At 36.2% G+C, this 14,792-nt stretch overlaps 1 protein-coding gene across 2 annotated transcripts; it reads right to left on the bottom strand.

Annotated features, from left to right (window-relative positions):
- Positions 1-3,278: 3,278 nt before the first annotated feature.
- LOC133675110 (uncharacterized) lies at positions 3,279-14,508 on the bottom strand. Of its 2 annotated transcripts, none has more exons than XM_062096387.1 (15): positions 11,654-14,508; positions 11,435-11,563; positions 11,154-11,345; positions 10,994-11,046; positions 10,546-10,843; positions 10,290-10,350; positions 10,056-10,202; positions 8,574-8,687; positions 6,563-6,753; positions 6,205-6,420; positions 5,787-6,065; positions 5,511-5,658; positions 5,283-5,416; positions 4,181-4,267; positions 3,279-4,108 (listed from the first exon to the last, which is right to left on the bottom strand). In XM_062096387.1, exons 1-15 carry the CDS (start codon positions 14,231-14,233, stop codon positions 4,022-4,024), a joined length of 4,716 nt encoding a protein of 1,571 aa, XP_061952371.1. In that variant the 5' UTR covers positions 14,234-14,508; the 3' UTR covers positions 3,279-4,021. The 2 variants fall into 2 exon arrangements, with proteins under 2 accessions (XP_061952371.1, XP_061952370.1); XM_062096386.1 differs by having other exon boundaries at positions 10,290-10,356; positions 11,654-14,507.
- Positions 14,509-14,792: the final 284 nt, after the last annotated feature.

The following is a 14,792-nucleotide window of genomic DNA, read 5'->3' as shown; positions in this document are numbered from 1 at the left end:
TTGACTTAATTTTTTTTAGTTTTTTAATTCAAATTCTCTGCCAGACCCTTGAATTTTTCTCTATCGATAAGTATCCCAACTTGTTAAAATCTATATCCTTAACAAGGAGTAAATATCCTCTTGATTTAGAAGACACAATCACACAGATTTGGTACAGTTCTGAATCATTATAGCGATTCTTTCTGAATCTATCGCTGTAGATAACGTTCAAATGCATTCGCTAAGAAAAGACCGAAAGTATTTGCGATTAAAGAGATTATACGATTAAGATGGTATCTGACGAAAAACTGGTTGGCTTCTGGCCTCTGCATTCACCGTCCGATAGGGGCAAAATTGATTTGGCTCATGATTATGGCGGCGTAAATGATCAGGCGGTGCTTCTAAACCAGCATTAGCATTTTGCCCAGTATAATCTTCTGGGTTGGGATCCTTCTCGCGCAGGGCTTCCATACTAGGAATCCCTATTTTTATTGGATCTGCTCTTTTGTTAGCATGGAGACGAATTATCTTCTATTCATCCTCTTTATTCTTAATAGAACTCCACCCGAACCTTTCTTGAGACCACCAAGCCCTCAAGCACGCCATGGAAGCAGGCAGCTAGAGCGAGCAGCTTAGGATTTCACGACCAAGTCAGAGACTACTGGATACTAACAGTGAATTATCAGGCGGTATCCAGTTAAGGGGTGGCTAAGTGGCTTGAGGGATTGGTTTGCTAAATCGACACACGGTACGGATTGCTACCTCCCGTTCATAGTTTTGATATTGATGATAGATCTTGATCTTAAAGATAGAGCCTTGAAGCGGTGACTTCTGCGACCTGCTCTCTTTGTATGCTCGAAAAAAAGAACCTTTAGAAGGATTTGAGTTGCTAGTTTAGTATGACCAGTTATTTAAAGCTGAACGAACAGCTTTCTTCATAAATTGTAGGCGTTTTTTTATCCAGGAATTAATACACCAAGATAAAATATTCTCCTCGTAGAAAAGGCTAGGAAAGATTTATTGCTAAAGCTAAAGATTCTCTATGTGGTTTCTGTTTCTATTTGAATCTGGTTTTCAAACAAATTTCTCGCTTTGTTGGTTCAGTAATGTCAATGGGTCATAAGATCAAGCCAACCGTGAAGTCCCAGTTAAAAAACAATCTTCAAATGGGTTTTGATAGTGGTAACGACGACATTAAAGACAAGCAAACCTTTTGGAATACGATCAAATGCCTATAATCTTCCATCAACAAGAAGATCTAGCAAAATGTCAAGTCTGTGCATATAAACATAGAACAGAGAAATGACAGCAAACAGTCTTTAGGGATTCTAGACAGTCGAATCTCCTAAAAAATCTCCCAATGTCAAGAGTATTGCTACATTTTGTTCGGCCAGCCAATCTAGTCTAGAATAGTGACAGCACGCCATGTGGGAGTAAAATTTGAAGATGTCATTACAGGGATTAGAGAAAGGGGAATTCGGGGTTTTTGGTTCATTTCTCTGCGGAGTCCTTGTGATTTCTAATTGAGGGGATTGAAGCTTTTATAGAAGGAATGAGTGTGTTGAGAATTAATTGTAAAGAATGTTGCAGGTTATGGAAACCTAAACCTAGCGCTTAAGAGGCAAATCACGCACTGTTTGAAATGTGAATTGACTAGCTGAAACTAAAACGATTGACATGTTAGATGACTAATGTCACATGCCACGTCATATTTTATCAACGTGGTAGATTAATTTCAGCGTAAATATAACATGGAAAATATTCCGTCATTCGAAAAAATAAATAAACATGAGGGCATTATTTATACTAAAAATAAATATCTACATGTCATCATAGTATAAGAACACTAATTATTTATTTTCATACAAGAAAGATAAGTTAAAATTAATTATAAATAGTATGATTAATTAAAAAGTTCAAAATCAACTAAAGACAAGGAAAACATAACACTAATCAACCATAAAAAAAGAGTTTATGTAATCGACCAAGATAAAATTATCGGCCATGAAGGAAAAGTTCATTTAATCAACCAGAGTATCTGGATCTATATTGAACAGGAACCATCAATGTGTATGAAAAGTTAGGGTTATGTAATAAATTAGAACTCATATGATTATCTTGAATATATTTTGTTTTGAGATTCAACATGTAAATTTCTTACTTAATATGAATTCTCTTCCTAGAATTAGGCTTAAGAGATTACTTAGGATTATAAAAACTTATGACAATAGAAATAGGAACATACAATTATGGTAAATGATCACCAGCCTCTTAATTTCATTCAATTTATCTATCTTACTTTTATTTATTACATTCATTATTTTTCAGTACCCTTTGTTTCTTCTTTTTTTCTATAGTTTTCGTCTCTTCTTCTTCTATATGTTTCTTTTTTCATTTGGTGGTAAGTATTCCTACATTGCACTTGATTTTACAAAGATGCTACTTACCTTTACCAAGGATTAAATTTTTTTATATAAAAAAGTTAATAAAATATATTTTTTCCAAAAAAAGCACGAATTGGAAAGAGAAATTCTTGCTAAATTTTTTTCTCCATAATTTAAATAACTTTAGTCTTAAATAAAAATGATAGCATGATTTTTTTAATTAAAATAATTATTTACGTGCATTGCAAGAAAAAATGAAACTCAGTTTCTATTTTTTCCAAGACATGAAATATACGAGTGCTTTTTAAATTTTTAACTAAGCTTAAGAAAAATATACAAAAACTATGAAGATAACTTTTGAGGAGTTCCTATAACAAATATATATATGACATTTGTATTTTCTAATTATGAATCATTAAATCAATTCCTAAAAAAAATATTAAATATATATTCAAACAGGAAAACTAGTACAAAAAACACAATCTAATACACATGAAAATCAATAATTAGTTGTCATCACATCCATAAAAAAACCTACATCAATGGTTCAATTGATAAGTCACAAATACATTCCTGCTTCGCAGAATTCACTACTATGCAGTGACTTGAAACATTTCAGATACAGAGTATTACAAGTTAGAACACATCAGAGCACAAAAAAGAGTTAAATCCTCTACTGCAGCAGAATCTCCGTAAATAAAGAAGAAGAGATCGAGAGAGACGCCGCGGAATCTTTTGAATTCAGAAAGTATAAATTCCATCAGATTACAGCAAGATTGAGTCGTGCTCGGCCAAGTTTCTGGCAGAATTTATCATCATATATATATATATATATATATATATATATATATATATATATATATATATATATATATATATATATATATTGGTGCAAGTTATATCCAGCAAGGTATCTAAAAACAAAAATCAGCAATAGGAAATTCAGCATTATAGCACATTATGCATCATGCAGATCATAAACAATAACCATAAGCGGCAGATTTAGTGTTGAAGACCCTGGGATCAAGATGTGATCTATACAAAAACTCTTCAAAGGGGAATCCTAATTTTTGAAAAGAAAGGAAAAACTACATCTAACAGAAATTCCCCGCTTACAACTTTCACAATATATGCTTCTGCCTGCAACTGGACAGTATTAGCCACTGCATTATGGTATCATATGGCTCCTTCAATGCATTTGCTCCCAGCAACCAAGCAATTACTGCTCTTTATGTACCAAGCCACCATCCCATGCGAAAATTCCATGGACAGAAACCCAAATTACCCTGACAAAAATATTCAGATTCAAGGGTGCGGTGCCAAAAAGTACCCTTCAAGCTCTTCTGTTAACCTATTCTTCATGGAAAAGAAAATCTCTCTTGATTCATGGTTTTTCCCTGCACAAATGAAGTATACATGGTTTTTCCCTGCACAAATTAAGTTTTTCCTACAAAAACCGCCTGACTGTATCATAAGACTCTTGATTACATGCCGCGTCTCTCCTGTCAAAATCTTATTGTTTTCAAAACCAATGCTGCAGTATCGGGTTCAATTGCATTATATTACTATAAACAACTCCTCACTACAAAAATGGCAAGCCATGGTAAACTTGATGCTCTCTGGGTCAACAAACAATTCCACAAATTCCTCCAAAATAACTAGTTTCCAGCTTCAAAGAATAGAACCTGAGGTTGCAAGTGTCCTTTTTCACACATGGCAAGAACATCAGTCCAGCTACCAATTACCTATTAATCAAAGAATAAATTGTAAGACAAGATAGCAGATAAAACAATGGCCAGACACAAATCAAAAGGTACCTTAACAGTCTTGTCATCATACATAATCCACTGATCATGATCTTGACTATAGGCAAAGCAATGATAATGTTGCCCATAGTAGCACACCTGAAGATACAAGGATCATGAGGAATGATTATAGTACAAATTCATATCCCAGCAACCAATGACTAAATCAGACATCCAGAAAATAAGCAGGAGTAGCAAGAATATTCCAGTTTAAAAAAAAATTAAACAATTACTGCTCTTCTCATATTCCCCACTGGTTCAAAAACATTCAAGTTCTATAAGAATTTTCCCCAGTGTTCCCAATAAAGAGTTTAATTTGATTCCTTGAACTGCCATAAAAATGCACAGCTTGCATATAGTCATTTTGTTTCTTTTTTTAGTTGATGAGCCACATCTATCTTCCTAATCAAATGCTTAGGGTGTATTTGCTTTCAGAAAACAGCTTTCTAATTCATCTGTATTTTGAAAATGTTTCTCTAAGGAAAAATAACAAGACAATTACTAAACATTAGTTTTCTATTTTGTTTTCTAAAATAGAAAACAAGGCCTCCTTAGGTTTGCATTTACGACAACAAAAGAAAAGAGAAAAAAAAGAAATTGATGAATACAGGGCCCTTCGTTTCAAAGCAGAAAATTTTGTAAAGTGACTCTTTGTAGTTTTCATTTAACGATGAAACTCAAAAAGTATAAAATACTTGTTTTCAAAAAAACAGTGAACATTTTTAATTGGTAAACATGTTTTCCACAGTTGTGCTTTCTAGTTAAATTTTTCCACAAGTTATGAAATTTTCAACAACTACACCCTCAAGGTTTCCCCATGTTAGCAATTGATGCATTTGATTTTTATATCTTTCTCCTGTAGTCTCTAGTAAACTGGTGCTTGCATGTTGTCACTTTTAGTATTTTTGAGTACTTATCTTTCACCCTAGTATAAAAAACTCATCTTTCCTTCTGGCATGATTTAACAGAACAACCAAACCAATCTTTCCTAATTAACTGCATATGTAAAGTCTTGATTATCAATATCTCCATCAAGATAACATGATAAATGGTCAGTCAAATTTATGTATGACTGAATCCAAGTTATGATAAATGGTCTGTCAACTTTACGTACCACTGAAACCAAGCTGCGTATGTTCTTTGGATCCAGACCACGATAAAAAACACTGATATCTATCTCAGTATTTAGAGCTGTCAATGTTGCTGTTATATCATCAATGCTTTCACAGGTTTTCTGCCAGCCCAGAACTGCAGGACAAAGATGTACATAAATTTGGGTTTCTAAAAGAGTGTGCCACTCTCACTAAGCAAAAATCTCTAAACAATTCAGAAAAATATTCACCTGTTGTAAAAACATGTGGTGGAGTTGACAGAATATGATGGGTGTAATTGGGCTTCCCACAACCACCAGCCTCAGTATCACAAGCTAACTGGTGATTCATTTCGACAAGATTTAAAAGCTCATCAAAAGAGCTTTCAGCACACATTACCTGGAAGGAAAGAAAAAAAAAATTCAAGGGGTAAAGTAAATTAATACACCATATAAATTGAAATTAAAAAAAAAACAAAGTAAGGAGAAATAAAAGGTTGCATAAAATTATTTAGCAGCAACACGTACCTTCATTGTTCGGAGGGCACTGGCATTTATATTATGAAAGAAAGCACTGTACTTCAGGTGTCTAGACTCCACACCACAACTCTGGCAATTCATTTGTTCTGAAATGTCCATTCCAAAAAGAGAGTGCACTACACAAGCATTCTTTTTTGTACATTCCCAAGACTCCATGCCACTGTGTTCCACTGCCTCAGAATCAGAACCATGCAAACCAGAGGTAAATGCTCGATGAAGGCAGTCAAATATCACAGCCAAAACTTCAGATGCGTCATTCATCTGTCCCTGTAAATTCAATTCCAACTAACTCAGCAAAGACATCCTCATATACAAATTCTTGTATTGTAAAAAGTGAATGATGAAAAATCAGTCAAGTAAAAAGTTATGAAAACCAAGGGGGCCAAACACAGTTTTTAAAAATTACCTCCTGGAAGAAATTACTATTAGGATACAAGTTGCTCAAAGCTATCCTCAGTGATGTTGGAGCAACTGCTTCTCTTCGTGTATCCATGGATACAATGCTCATAGCAGCAAGAATATCATACAAGGCACAAACAGCACATGGATCTCCCACATGAACATGCTCTGATCGTGATCTACTCAAGAACTCATCTCGAAACCGTCTTAAATGCCACAAGGACTGAAGTTATAAAAGAAGCAACAAGAAACAGTTAGGCACTGAATAGTGAAATGAAAAGCGCAGATTAAATGGTGAAATAGCAATGAAAAGCATATATAAATAGAATAGTGAAACAGCAGAGATGGCATTGTGCTCAAAATACCTGTATGATAACATTCAGAAAGCAATTGTAATCACCAATATCATTCTTCAAGCCAGTGCCAAATACATCAGTTCCATCCACATTTACAGTTGCAACTTCATATGGTGAAGTACCAGAATTACCAAGTTCAGAAGAAATTGTTTGCTTCAAACTTGACATCATTGGTATCTTCTGATTTGCTTGAAATGTGTCTGGAAAATCAATGCAAATAGATTAATAGAGTTTCAAATAAATGGATACAAATTACGTTTTTAACTTCACTTTAGAGATTAGGGAAAGGAAAAGAAGTGCTGAACATGATGGTAAATGCATTCAATTGCCTAAGGCAAATGCTACCTGGCATGATTCATCCAAACTCAAACAACTGATCTAAAGACTAGGTCAGAACCCATTTGATTCAGATTCAGTAAGATGAGGGATGGCTAGATATTGAGTAAGACAATATTGCAAAATACTATCACATCATATGAATAAAATATTTGTTTGACCTCGATGCTCATAGTGCCCACCTCAAATAAAGCCACACATAATTTTCTAAACCTGACTGGTACGGTGCCGACACATACACTAACATAATAATAACTATTATTTTACATAAGCTAGCAAAAATTACAAATGCACGGTTGAGTTCAGAAAATCAATTTTTTAATTAATCAACTCACATCCCAGCTCCCTAGTGTGACTATTAGCATACCCAGAAACCCAACCAGGGGGGGAATTGCAGGCAAATTAAATGTGAAACCATTCTCTTTTCAACAAATAATTAGTTAAGTAAACAAAACATATAATCTTGATTATTTGACAAAGCCAATCAACCCAATAAACAGAGGAAGCCTTATGGCCTTCTTTTTGTAGTGGTGTGTGAAATGTATGTGAAAGAAGTAAAGAAATTCACTTAAAAAAGATTGTTGGAGACACCATTCCTCCTGTCTACATATAGCTGTGACTGTTTGTTTTCATGTTTGAAATTGTGTTTCAAAAGTGCGTATGGCTTGAAAAACATCAAATTGATGTTTTTTTAGTGCTTTCCAATGGTTTTGATATGCTAATGGCAAAAATGAAAAACAAATCTGAAAAAAAATCATTTTAATGCATTTTCAAGCGAAAAGCACTTTTAAAAAACACCTTGCACCACAAAATCAAACACACTAAAACAAATGAAGAGAATCTAGGTTTTGTAGATGGAACCCATTCTGGTGAACATAGACGTCCTCCATAAAATTCTAGGTTTTTGTTGTTAGAACATCTTGTTTCTATTCTCAAAGAAATTATACCCTGAACCAAATGGGCAGAGGCAGAACCAAATACAACAATATCTTCAATGGAAAATAAAGCCTGGGGATAGACTGACCCACATGTGACACCAATTTTTGATTTAGTTGACCACAACAGAAACAAAGTGCAATTTTTATTTTTGGCACAGGAAGCTGAACTTGCCGTTAAAATAATTAGATGAATAAGAATTATATATGCGTGACAAAGTTGAATATATGCAATTCTACCATTTCTGAAATACAATGATGTTAAAAAACCATAAAGAAGCATAGATAATACATAAATTCAGAATCTATTACAGGATTTACATCCTTTATCAAAAGAATATATATATGTGTGACAAAGTTGAATATATGCAACTATACAATGTCTGACATACAGTGATGTTAAAAAACCTTAAAGAAGCATAGATAATACATAAATTCAGAATCTATTACAGGATTTATATCCTTTATCAAAAGGATATATATATATATATAATTGCAGGGTTTAAACCTAGATGCAGAAATCCTCTTACATAAAAAGTTATCTGAGCTTTACATAGAAGTCTACAAAATCAAAGAAGATTGAAAAGCACAACTGGTAGATAAGTGGAGTTTCATGGGACAAAGGGCATCCAACAAAGACAGTATATCATGTTCCCTTAAGGCTCATCTAGTTGGTATAGTTAACAATGTACAATCATAAAATGTAGTGAAGTAAAATGAAAGCAAGCAAATGATCAAAAGAAATTTACCAAGGCTTTGGCGCATGGCTTTTTCAAGGTCAGCTTGAAACCTTTCCTCATCCTCCTCCTCTACTTTTAACTGTCTCAGTGTCTTAGTTGCACTGTCTCCCAAATTTGAAGTAACTGGTTTAACATATGGAAACCCATATAAAATTAGGTACAACATGTAAATAATCAACCACAAAATTGCTCAAGGTATAATGGCTGACAAGCATGTAAGGAAGCCCTTAGTACAAAGCAAGCAAGCAAGCAGAATGAGAGGCCAAAGCGATCATCACACAACTACTATATCTTGGAGAGTATAATTAAAAATCCCAGCAAAGTGCAAGAGCAGAAGAGAATGTTAAACAACTCAAAAGCAAAAAGTGTATGCTACACTTAACATTCATATGAAGACATCAAGCACAACACACAAATAATCCATTAAGTTATGCAGACTTCACTCCAACAAACTAGAAACCTCTCAATAAGCCCAATTCAACAAACCAATACTGTTTAGCATAATCAAATTTTATATGTGAAATTAAACCTAGTCTGTTTATGATATCATGAGTCATGAACAATTTTTCCACAGAGATATGCAGGAAGAGAACAGCACACCATCAACACTAGATTTTTTTTTACTAATACCATATTTAAAAAGAAGGGTAATTATCTTGGTCTACACCCACAACATCTTCTCTTTGTAAAAGTGGTTCGCTACTTCCTTTTGCACCACACTTGGATTTTATGCTAGCATGTCTTTTCAATGTCAGGGATCTATTGAATGGCTCAACTAAGGAGAAGTGTGGGCTTGGAGAGAACTAATAGGGGGAAGAAAAATCTAGCCTTAATTACTTCCAACAATTCTTTGGCTCAAGCAAGGCAATGTAGCAAGAGGGCTTCTGAAGGAGAGTATTTCCTCTCTCTGCCACTTTAAATAGGTGGATTAAAACTCTATATTAACTTTAGTTGTATAGAGCAATATTTGGAAGATTGTCTTTTCATTTAATAAATTCTGTAGATGCACTTTCTTGTCTTTGTTTTTCAATGAATCACTCTCTTGTAAATGAGTTCGAACTTTTATCAATGAGTAAAAGTGTTGAGTAATCATAAAATTAGTAGCAGATTCCATCAGTATAGTTCCAAGGGTATCGTGTCTTTGGATTAAAATTTTAGTTTCAATAGCCATCAAGGAAGTATTCCATGTATTGTCATTTTAATAAAAGCTGGAGTAAACAATAAAATGATCTAAGAAAGAAATAGACAGCTTAAAGCTGCTGCTTCAATGAGGTGAGGTGACATTGTAAAAAAGGTAGAGGGAAATAAAGATATCACCATAAATTAGATGGAAAAAAATAATAATGTGTCATCCACTTTGGGTAATCTTAAATCCACAACCATGATTAAAGCAATTTAGAAGATTAAAATCCATTGTAAATGCATGCTTCCATGCATGATGGCGCTTGATTAAGAATAAAAAAATAATAATCAAAGGGGATAAGCACATACTGCTTCCGATTTCAGTATTTTCTGTTTCAGATAACATGGGTTGATTTTTTCCATCAGAAGATCGAGAGGAACTCTTCTGCCGCCTACTTCTCCTTCCTGGCCGTCGATCAGAAGGACCACCCTCCACACTTCCTCCAGTAGATAGCTCTGCAAAATAAAGACAACGAAAATCATTTAAAAACATTACAGCCAACCCCAGTCTCATTCAGAAACTTAAATATAATGCTATCCCACCACTGGCTGTTGTCATGGGTATGCCTTCTAAATTGTTGGGCAACCCCCTCTTCTGCGTCAACTGCTCCTGAAAGTGAAATTTGATAAGATTACATTTGGCATTTCATAGGAATTTTTTAAACACGGCATTCAAACTCTTAGAATAACCTCTGTTTCTCTATTCAAGAAGCGCTTTCCAATGGATATGAACCTAATATTGGTTCTCAATCCCTTTACAATATCATGAACAAATAAATCTCAAACTACTAATGCTTACCAATGGCTCACGGGAATCAGCAGCAGCAGGATCAAAGCAATAATCGTGTAGTCCCGCAGACAACTTCTCTGGAAAAGTTAGATTAGATTTCTTGTGCTGTTGCTCAGCAAGATGCTTCTGTTTGGCTTCATTCTCTATTCGTCTTTGATACTCTAAAGATTCTTCGAGCATTCTTTCCTCCTCTTCAATCTCAATTTTCCATCTAAATTCCTCTTCCTGTTGTTTCAAATCATCATCGCTTACAGAAAGATGACTCTGAGAATCTGGATAGTTGCCATCAGATGCATCTGGAAAGGAACTGCAGAGAGGAATGAATAAAACATTATAAAAACAAGTAGTATGCATTACTTATTTGTATTTACAACAAAATGGCACAAATTAAAATGGAAGCACTTATCGTAGAAACAGAAATATAGAAGTGCAAAGCAACACAAATAGATAGGCATACCCCCTCCCATTAGTCGCATCTTGAAGCAATTGCTGCTCGCTAGCAGCAACAGCCTACAAAGTAAAACACATTAGACTGGGACAATGGACTGTGTCTATGTCTTCTACGAAGTCAGAAGCCAGAAGAGAAAGAAACACAACCAAAAAAAGAAATTAGAAACCTTTGAGTCCTTGGTTTTCTTGTACTCTTTGTTCTTTCTCTTATCCTTCCCCTTCTCTAATGTATTTCTTGAATTATCACTGCGTCCTTGGGTACCCTTCTTAGAATCAAGGGCAAGCTCCGCCAAAAATGCTTCTCTTGCAGCATCAGACTTCTCTGTGGCATCCTTCTCGGCTAGATCCTCCAAGTGTGCCTGGAAAAGAGAGATTAGCATGAGATAATATGCAAAGTTACAACCACAAGAGATGAGAAACACCCTATTTATCACTGCCCAATACAAACCCTCATGTAGGACTTCACTAAGGGTAGCAAGATTGATCGATAATCAAGGGCAGAAACTGACTCGAGCTTGAGTTCCAACTGCTGCATTCCAGAGACATTCCGCATGATTTGGGCATCAATTTTGCTGAGCTGCGCAACAATAAAGGTGATTTAAAGTCACAAGGATCATTATCAATTATTTTTTTACCAAACAAGTGGTTCTAGAACTAACATACTGACCTCTATTGACAAGTGTTCTTTCTGTCGCTGGATAGCAATTTCTATGCAAGTTTCTACTTGATGCATGTGGTCCTTGGTTCTCCAATTACCATCTTCACCAGATTCCAAGTCACAAAACTGAGAAGTTATACCACCATAAGTATCCTCATACCCGAATTGATTGGCATTCAGAGTATCTGCTTCTTTTAACACATGTAATATAGCATCTAACTCAAATCTACTGCTAATGAACAACGCATCATGCTCATTCTCAACAAGCTGCTCTCTCCGCTGCCTAAGAACAGAATCATAGCTTCTATGTTCAACAAGCATGTCAGTCTCCCTCTTCTTACCTTCTTCAAGACAGAGATCCTCCACAGCCTGCAACGCTTGCTCATAACCTAAATGTTCACATTTCCTCTCACAAAGGCTCTGCAGATGGTAAAACTCTTTCTCAAGAGTCTGGAGAATTTCCATACCTTGATGCATTTTCTCTTCTTTTGTACGGATCCATGATTGTAATTGCTCTCCACTAGAAAGGCCTGCAAATATCCATGATAGCAAAGCATCAGCGTCAGGTTGAACCCCATTTCCATAGGCAGCAATAGTCGAAGTTGCTGTGGTGGCATCATTGTCAGGACATGTGCTAGGAGCATATTCCCAAGACAATAAACGTTCATCCAAGCATAGACAAGGCTCATCACCATTTAGAACAATCTCCTCTTTAATTTCAGGACCTTTAGCACCAGAATTTGAGCCATCTACAACAATACTTTTCTCGGGAGACCTGCCCAAACCACAGTAATGAGATATTTCCTGTAAGAATTTAAGGATCTTTTTGAGTTGGGATGCTCCCAGAAAGCAAATGCAATTGGGTGTCTGGCCCACACCACGGTTCAGAAGCCGAGAACCAGAAGCAAGATTCTGTAGTTCATCCATTGTTAAATGTATCACCTTATTAAGATGGCTTGCAGCAAGATATTTATGTCCAATAAGTGCCTGAAATACATCATGAATTTTTTCGAGGAGCTTCGCTCGCTCAGAATCCTCTGATATTGACCAGCTATCAATAGTGTATGCAATAGACGACTGGTTCCCATCAAATTCTTTACCTTCAATATTGTAAACTTTGTCAGAGTGGCTACTGCTCACAGGACAACTGTTATAACCATCCCTCAAATTTTCCTTCTCTGGAGAAGAATCCCGTGCATCTTTGAAAAAATCATCACTGTCCTCATTATGGTGCTCTGAGCAAAAATCCTCACCAAGCTCTCCATTATGGCATTTCCCTTGATTCCAAGGCATCTTAACCGCAGAGGAAATGTCTAATGGTTTCCAGGAGCTATTAAGAATCATCTCAATCCACTCATTGTCAGCACTCTGAGGTAAAACTTCCTGCATCTTGGGCATAAGACTCCCCATGTGCTCTTGCACAACATGATGCAAATGACTATCTGCGTCCACAAACTTTTCATTGCATCGACAACACACCCAAAACCTCCAGCTCTTATTCTCCAAGCCGTAAGCCAACAACTCATTCAAAACGTCACTGGCCAATCCATCCTTGGATGACCAAAAATAACCCTTCAAATCACTGACCTTAATTTTCAGCAACTCCCTCTTCATTTCCAAGGTCATCGAATTCCAATAGGACCGAACCCAGTCCTTTCTCTCGGTGTTAGTCCCATTCTTCCTCGCATTACTCCCACATTTCCTCCTCTCTCCTCTCCTATCACTCCCTGGCGTTACCGCCACTCCTTGATCACTCCTCTCTCCCTCACTCTGTCCCAAACCCATCTCCGACTTCTGCTGCTGCAACAACCTGGCAGCAGCAACCCTGACTTCAATCTCTTTCCTCCTCTCTTCCTGCGTCTTAGTAGCTTTCTTAATCTCATTCGGCCGCCTGGTTTGCACCAACCTAACTTCCATTGGATCTTCAGTAGCTCTTCTTATAGGTATTAACCTAATCTCTTCACCAGTCCCCAAATTCTTCATCCAAGTAGAGATCGAAGCAATGTTGGACTTATGTTGCAAGTTTTTCAACTCACCTTGCACATGAGCGATCCTCCCTTCCGCTGTAGCTATCTTCTGCTGACTCTCCTCCTGCAAACTCTCCTTCGCAGGATCAATTGGATTCTCAATTTTCAAAGCACGATCACACTCTTTCATTACCTCTTCATACTCTTTCCCATCACTCGCCGCCTCGTAGAGCAAATTCGCATAGAAATGAGCGAATTCGATTGAATTCGGAGACAATTCCGCCGCTCTACGAGCAGCTTCAATTGCGTTCTTTAAGTGCCGCTGTTTACTGTTAGGGTCATCGATTATCGAAGAAACTTTAACACACACCGTACCGTGAACACGGTGGATTAAGGCGTCGCCGCCGTATTTAGCACACAAGTCCTTCATGATACGTAGGGCTTTCGTGTGGTTTCCGCGACGTAGCGCATTCAAGGCGCGGCCGCACTCTTGCTTGATCGTTGAACCGTCCGATTCTGGAGTAACCGAATTCGGGTGGTCGGGTTCTTCCGACGCCGCCGCGTGCGACGGCGAGGGAGGGTGTTTGGTGAGAGAGTTTGGTGGGCGTTTTCTATTCCCCATGGAAATTTGAATGGGTTTGTTACGAAAAGAACGGATGCATGTAAAAATGTACAAGATGCGTGAGCATAGAGTTAAAAAGAGAGAGACTTACTTGGAAATGCGTAGGGGTAAAGAAGGGATTTCACTAGGGGGTTCCGGTGACGGGGTCGGCGACGAAATCTAGGGAGAGGGTGGGTGAGTAAGAAGGAGCAAGGGAAAGAGGATGGGTTTTGACGAGGAAATTGAGTAATTAAGGGTATTCATAATATTGTTTAGCACCCACTCTTCTGATTTACTTTACAGAATAAAACTGTGTTATCCTTCTCTTTTTTTTCTTTTTAATTTCAGGGTGAAAGAAGGTTAGGTGTGATCATGTGTTTGGATGCCTTGAAATTGTTAATTTTTAAAGTATTTTTTATTAAAATAATATTTTTATTTTTTTAGAGTTATTTTTTATATTAACTTTAATCTAAAAATATAAAAAAAATTAAATTTTAAAAAAACATGATTCTAAAAAAAAGATTAGATGGGTATTTTAGAAATATTAATTTTTTCTTTTTAAAATTATAAATCAAATGGG

Source organism: Populus nigra, chromosome 16 (genome assembly GCF_951802175.1).
Source record: "Populus nigra chromosome 16, ddPopNigr1.1, whole genome shotgun sequence".
Classification (NCBI taxonomy): domain Eukaryota; kingdom Viridiplantae; phylum Streptophyta; class Magnoliopsida; order Malpighiales; family Salicaceae; genus Populus; species Populus nigra.
This window is presented reverse-complemented; position numbering and strand designations above follow the sequence as displayed.

What these genes read in the sequence shown, in the direction of transcription:
- LOC133675110 (XM_062096386.1), bottom strand. Translation starts at nt 14,233, where the DNA reads ATGGGGAATAGAAAACGCCCACCAAACTCTCTCACCAAACACCCTCCC. An exon ending in AAGAACACTTGTCAATAGAG is followed by an intron (nt 11,564 to 11,653) that starts GTCAGTATGTTA and finishes ATTGTTGCGCAG; the next exon opens with CTCAGCAAAATTGATGCCCA. An exon ending in TACGCAGCTTGGTTTCAGTG is followed by an intron (nt 4,268 to 5,282) that starts GTACGTAAAGTT and finishes TTGTATCTTCAG; the next exon opens with GTGTGCTACTATGGGCAACA.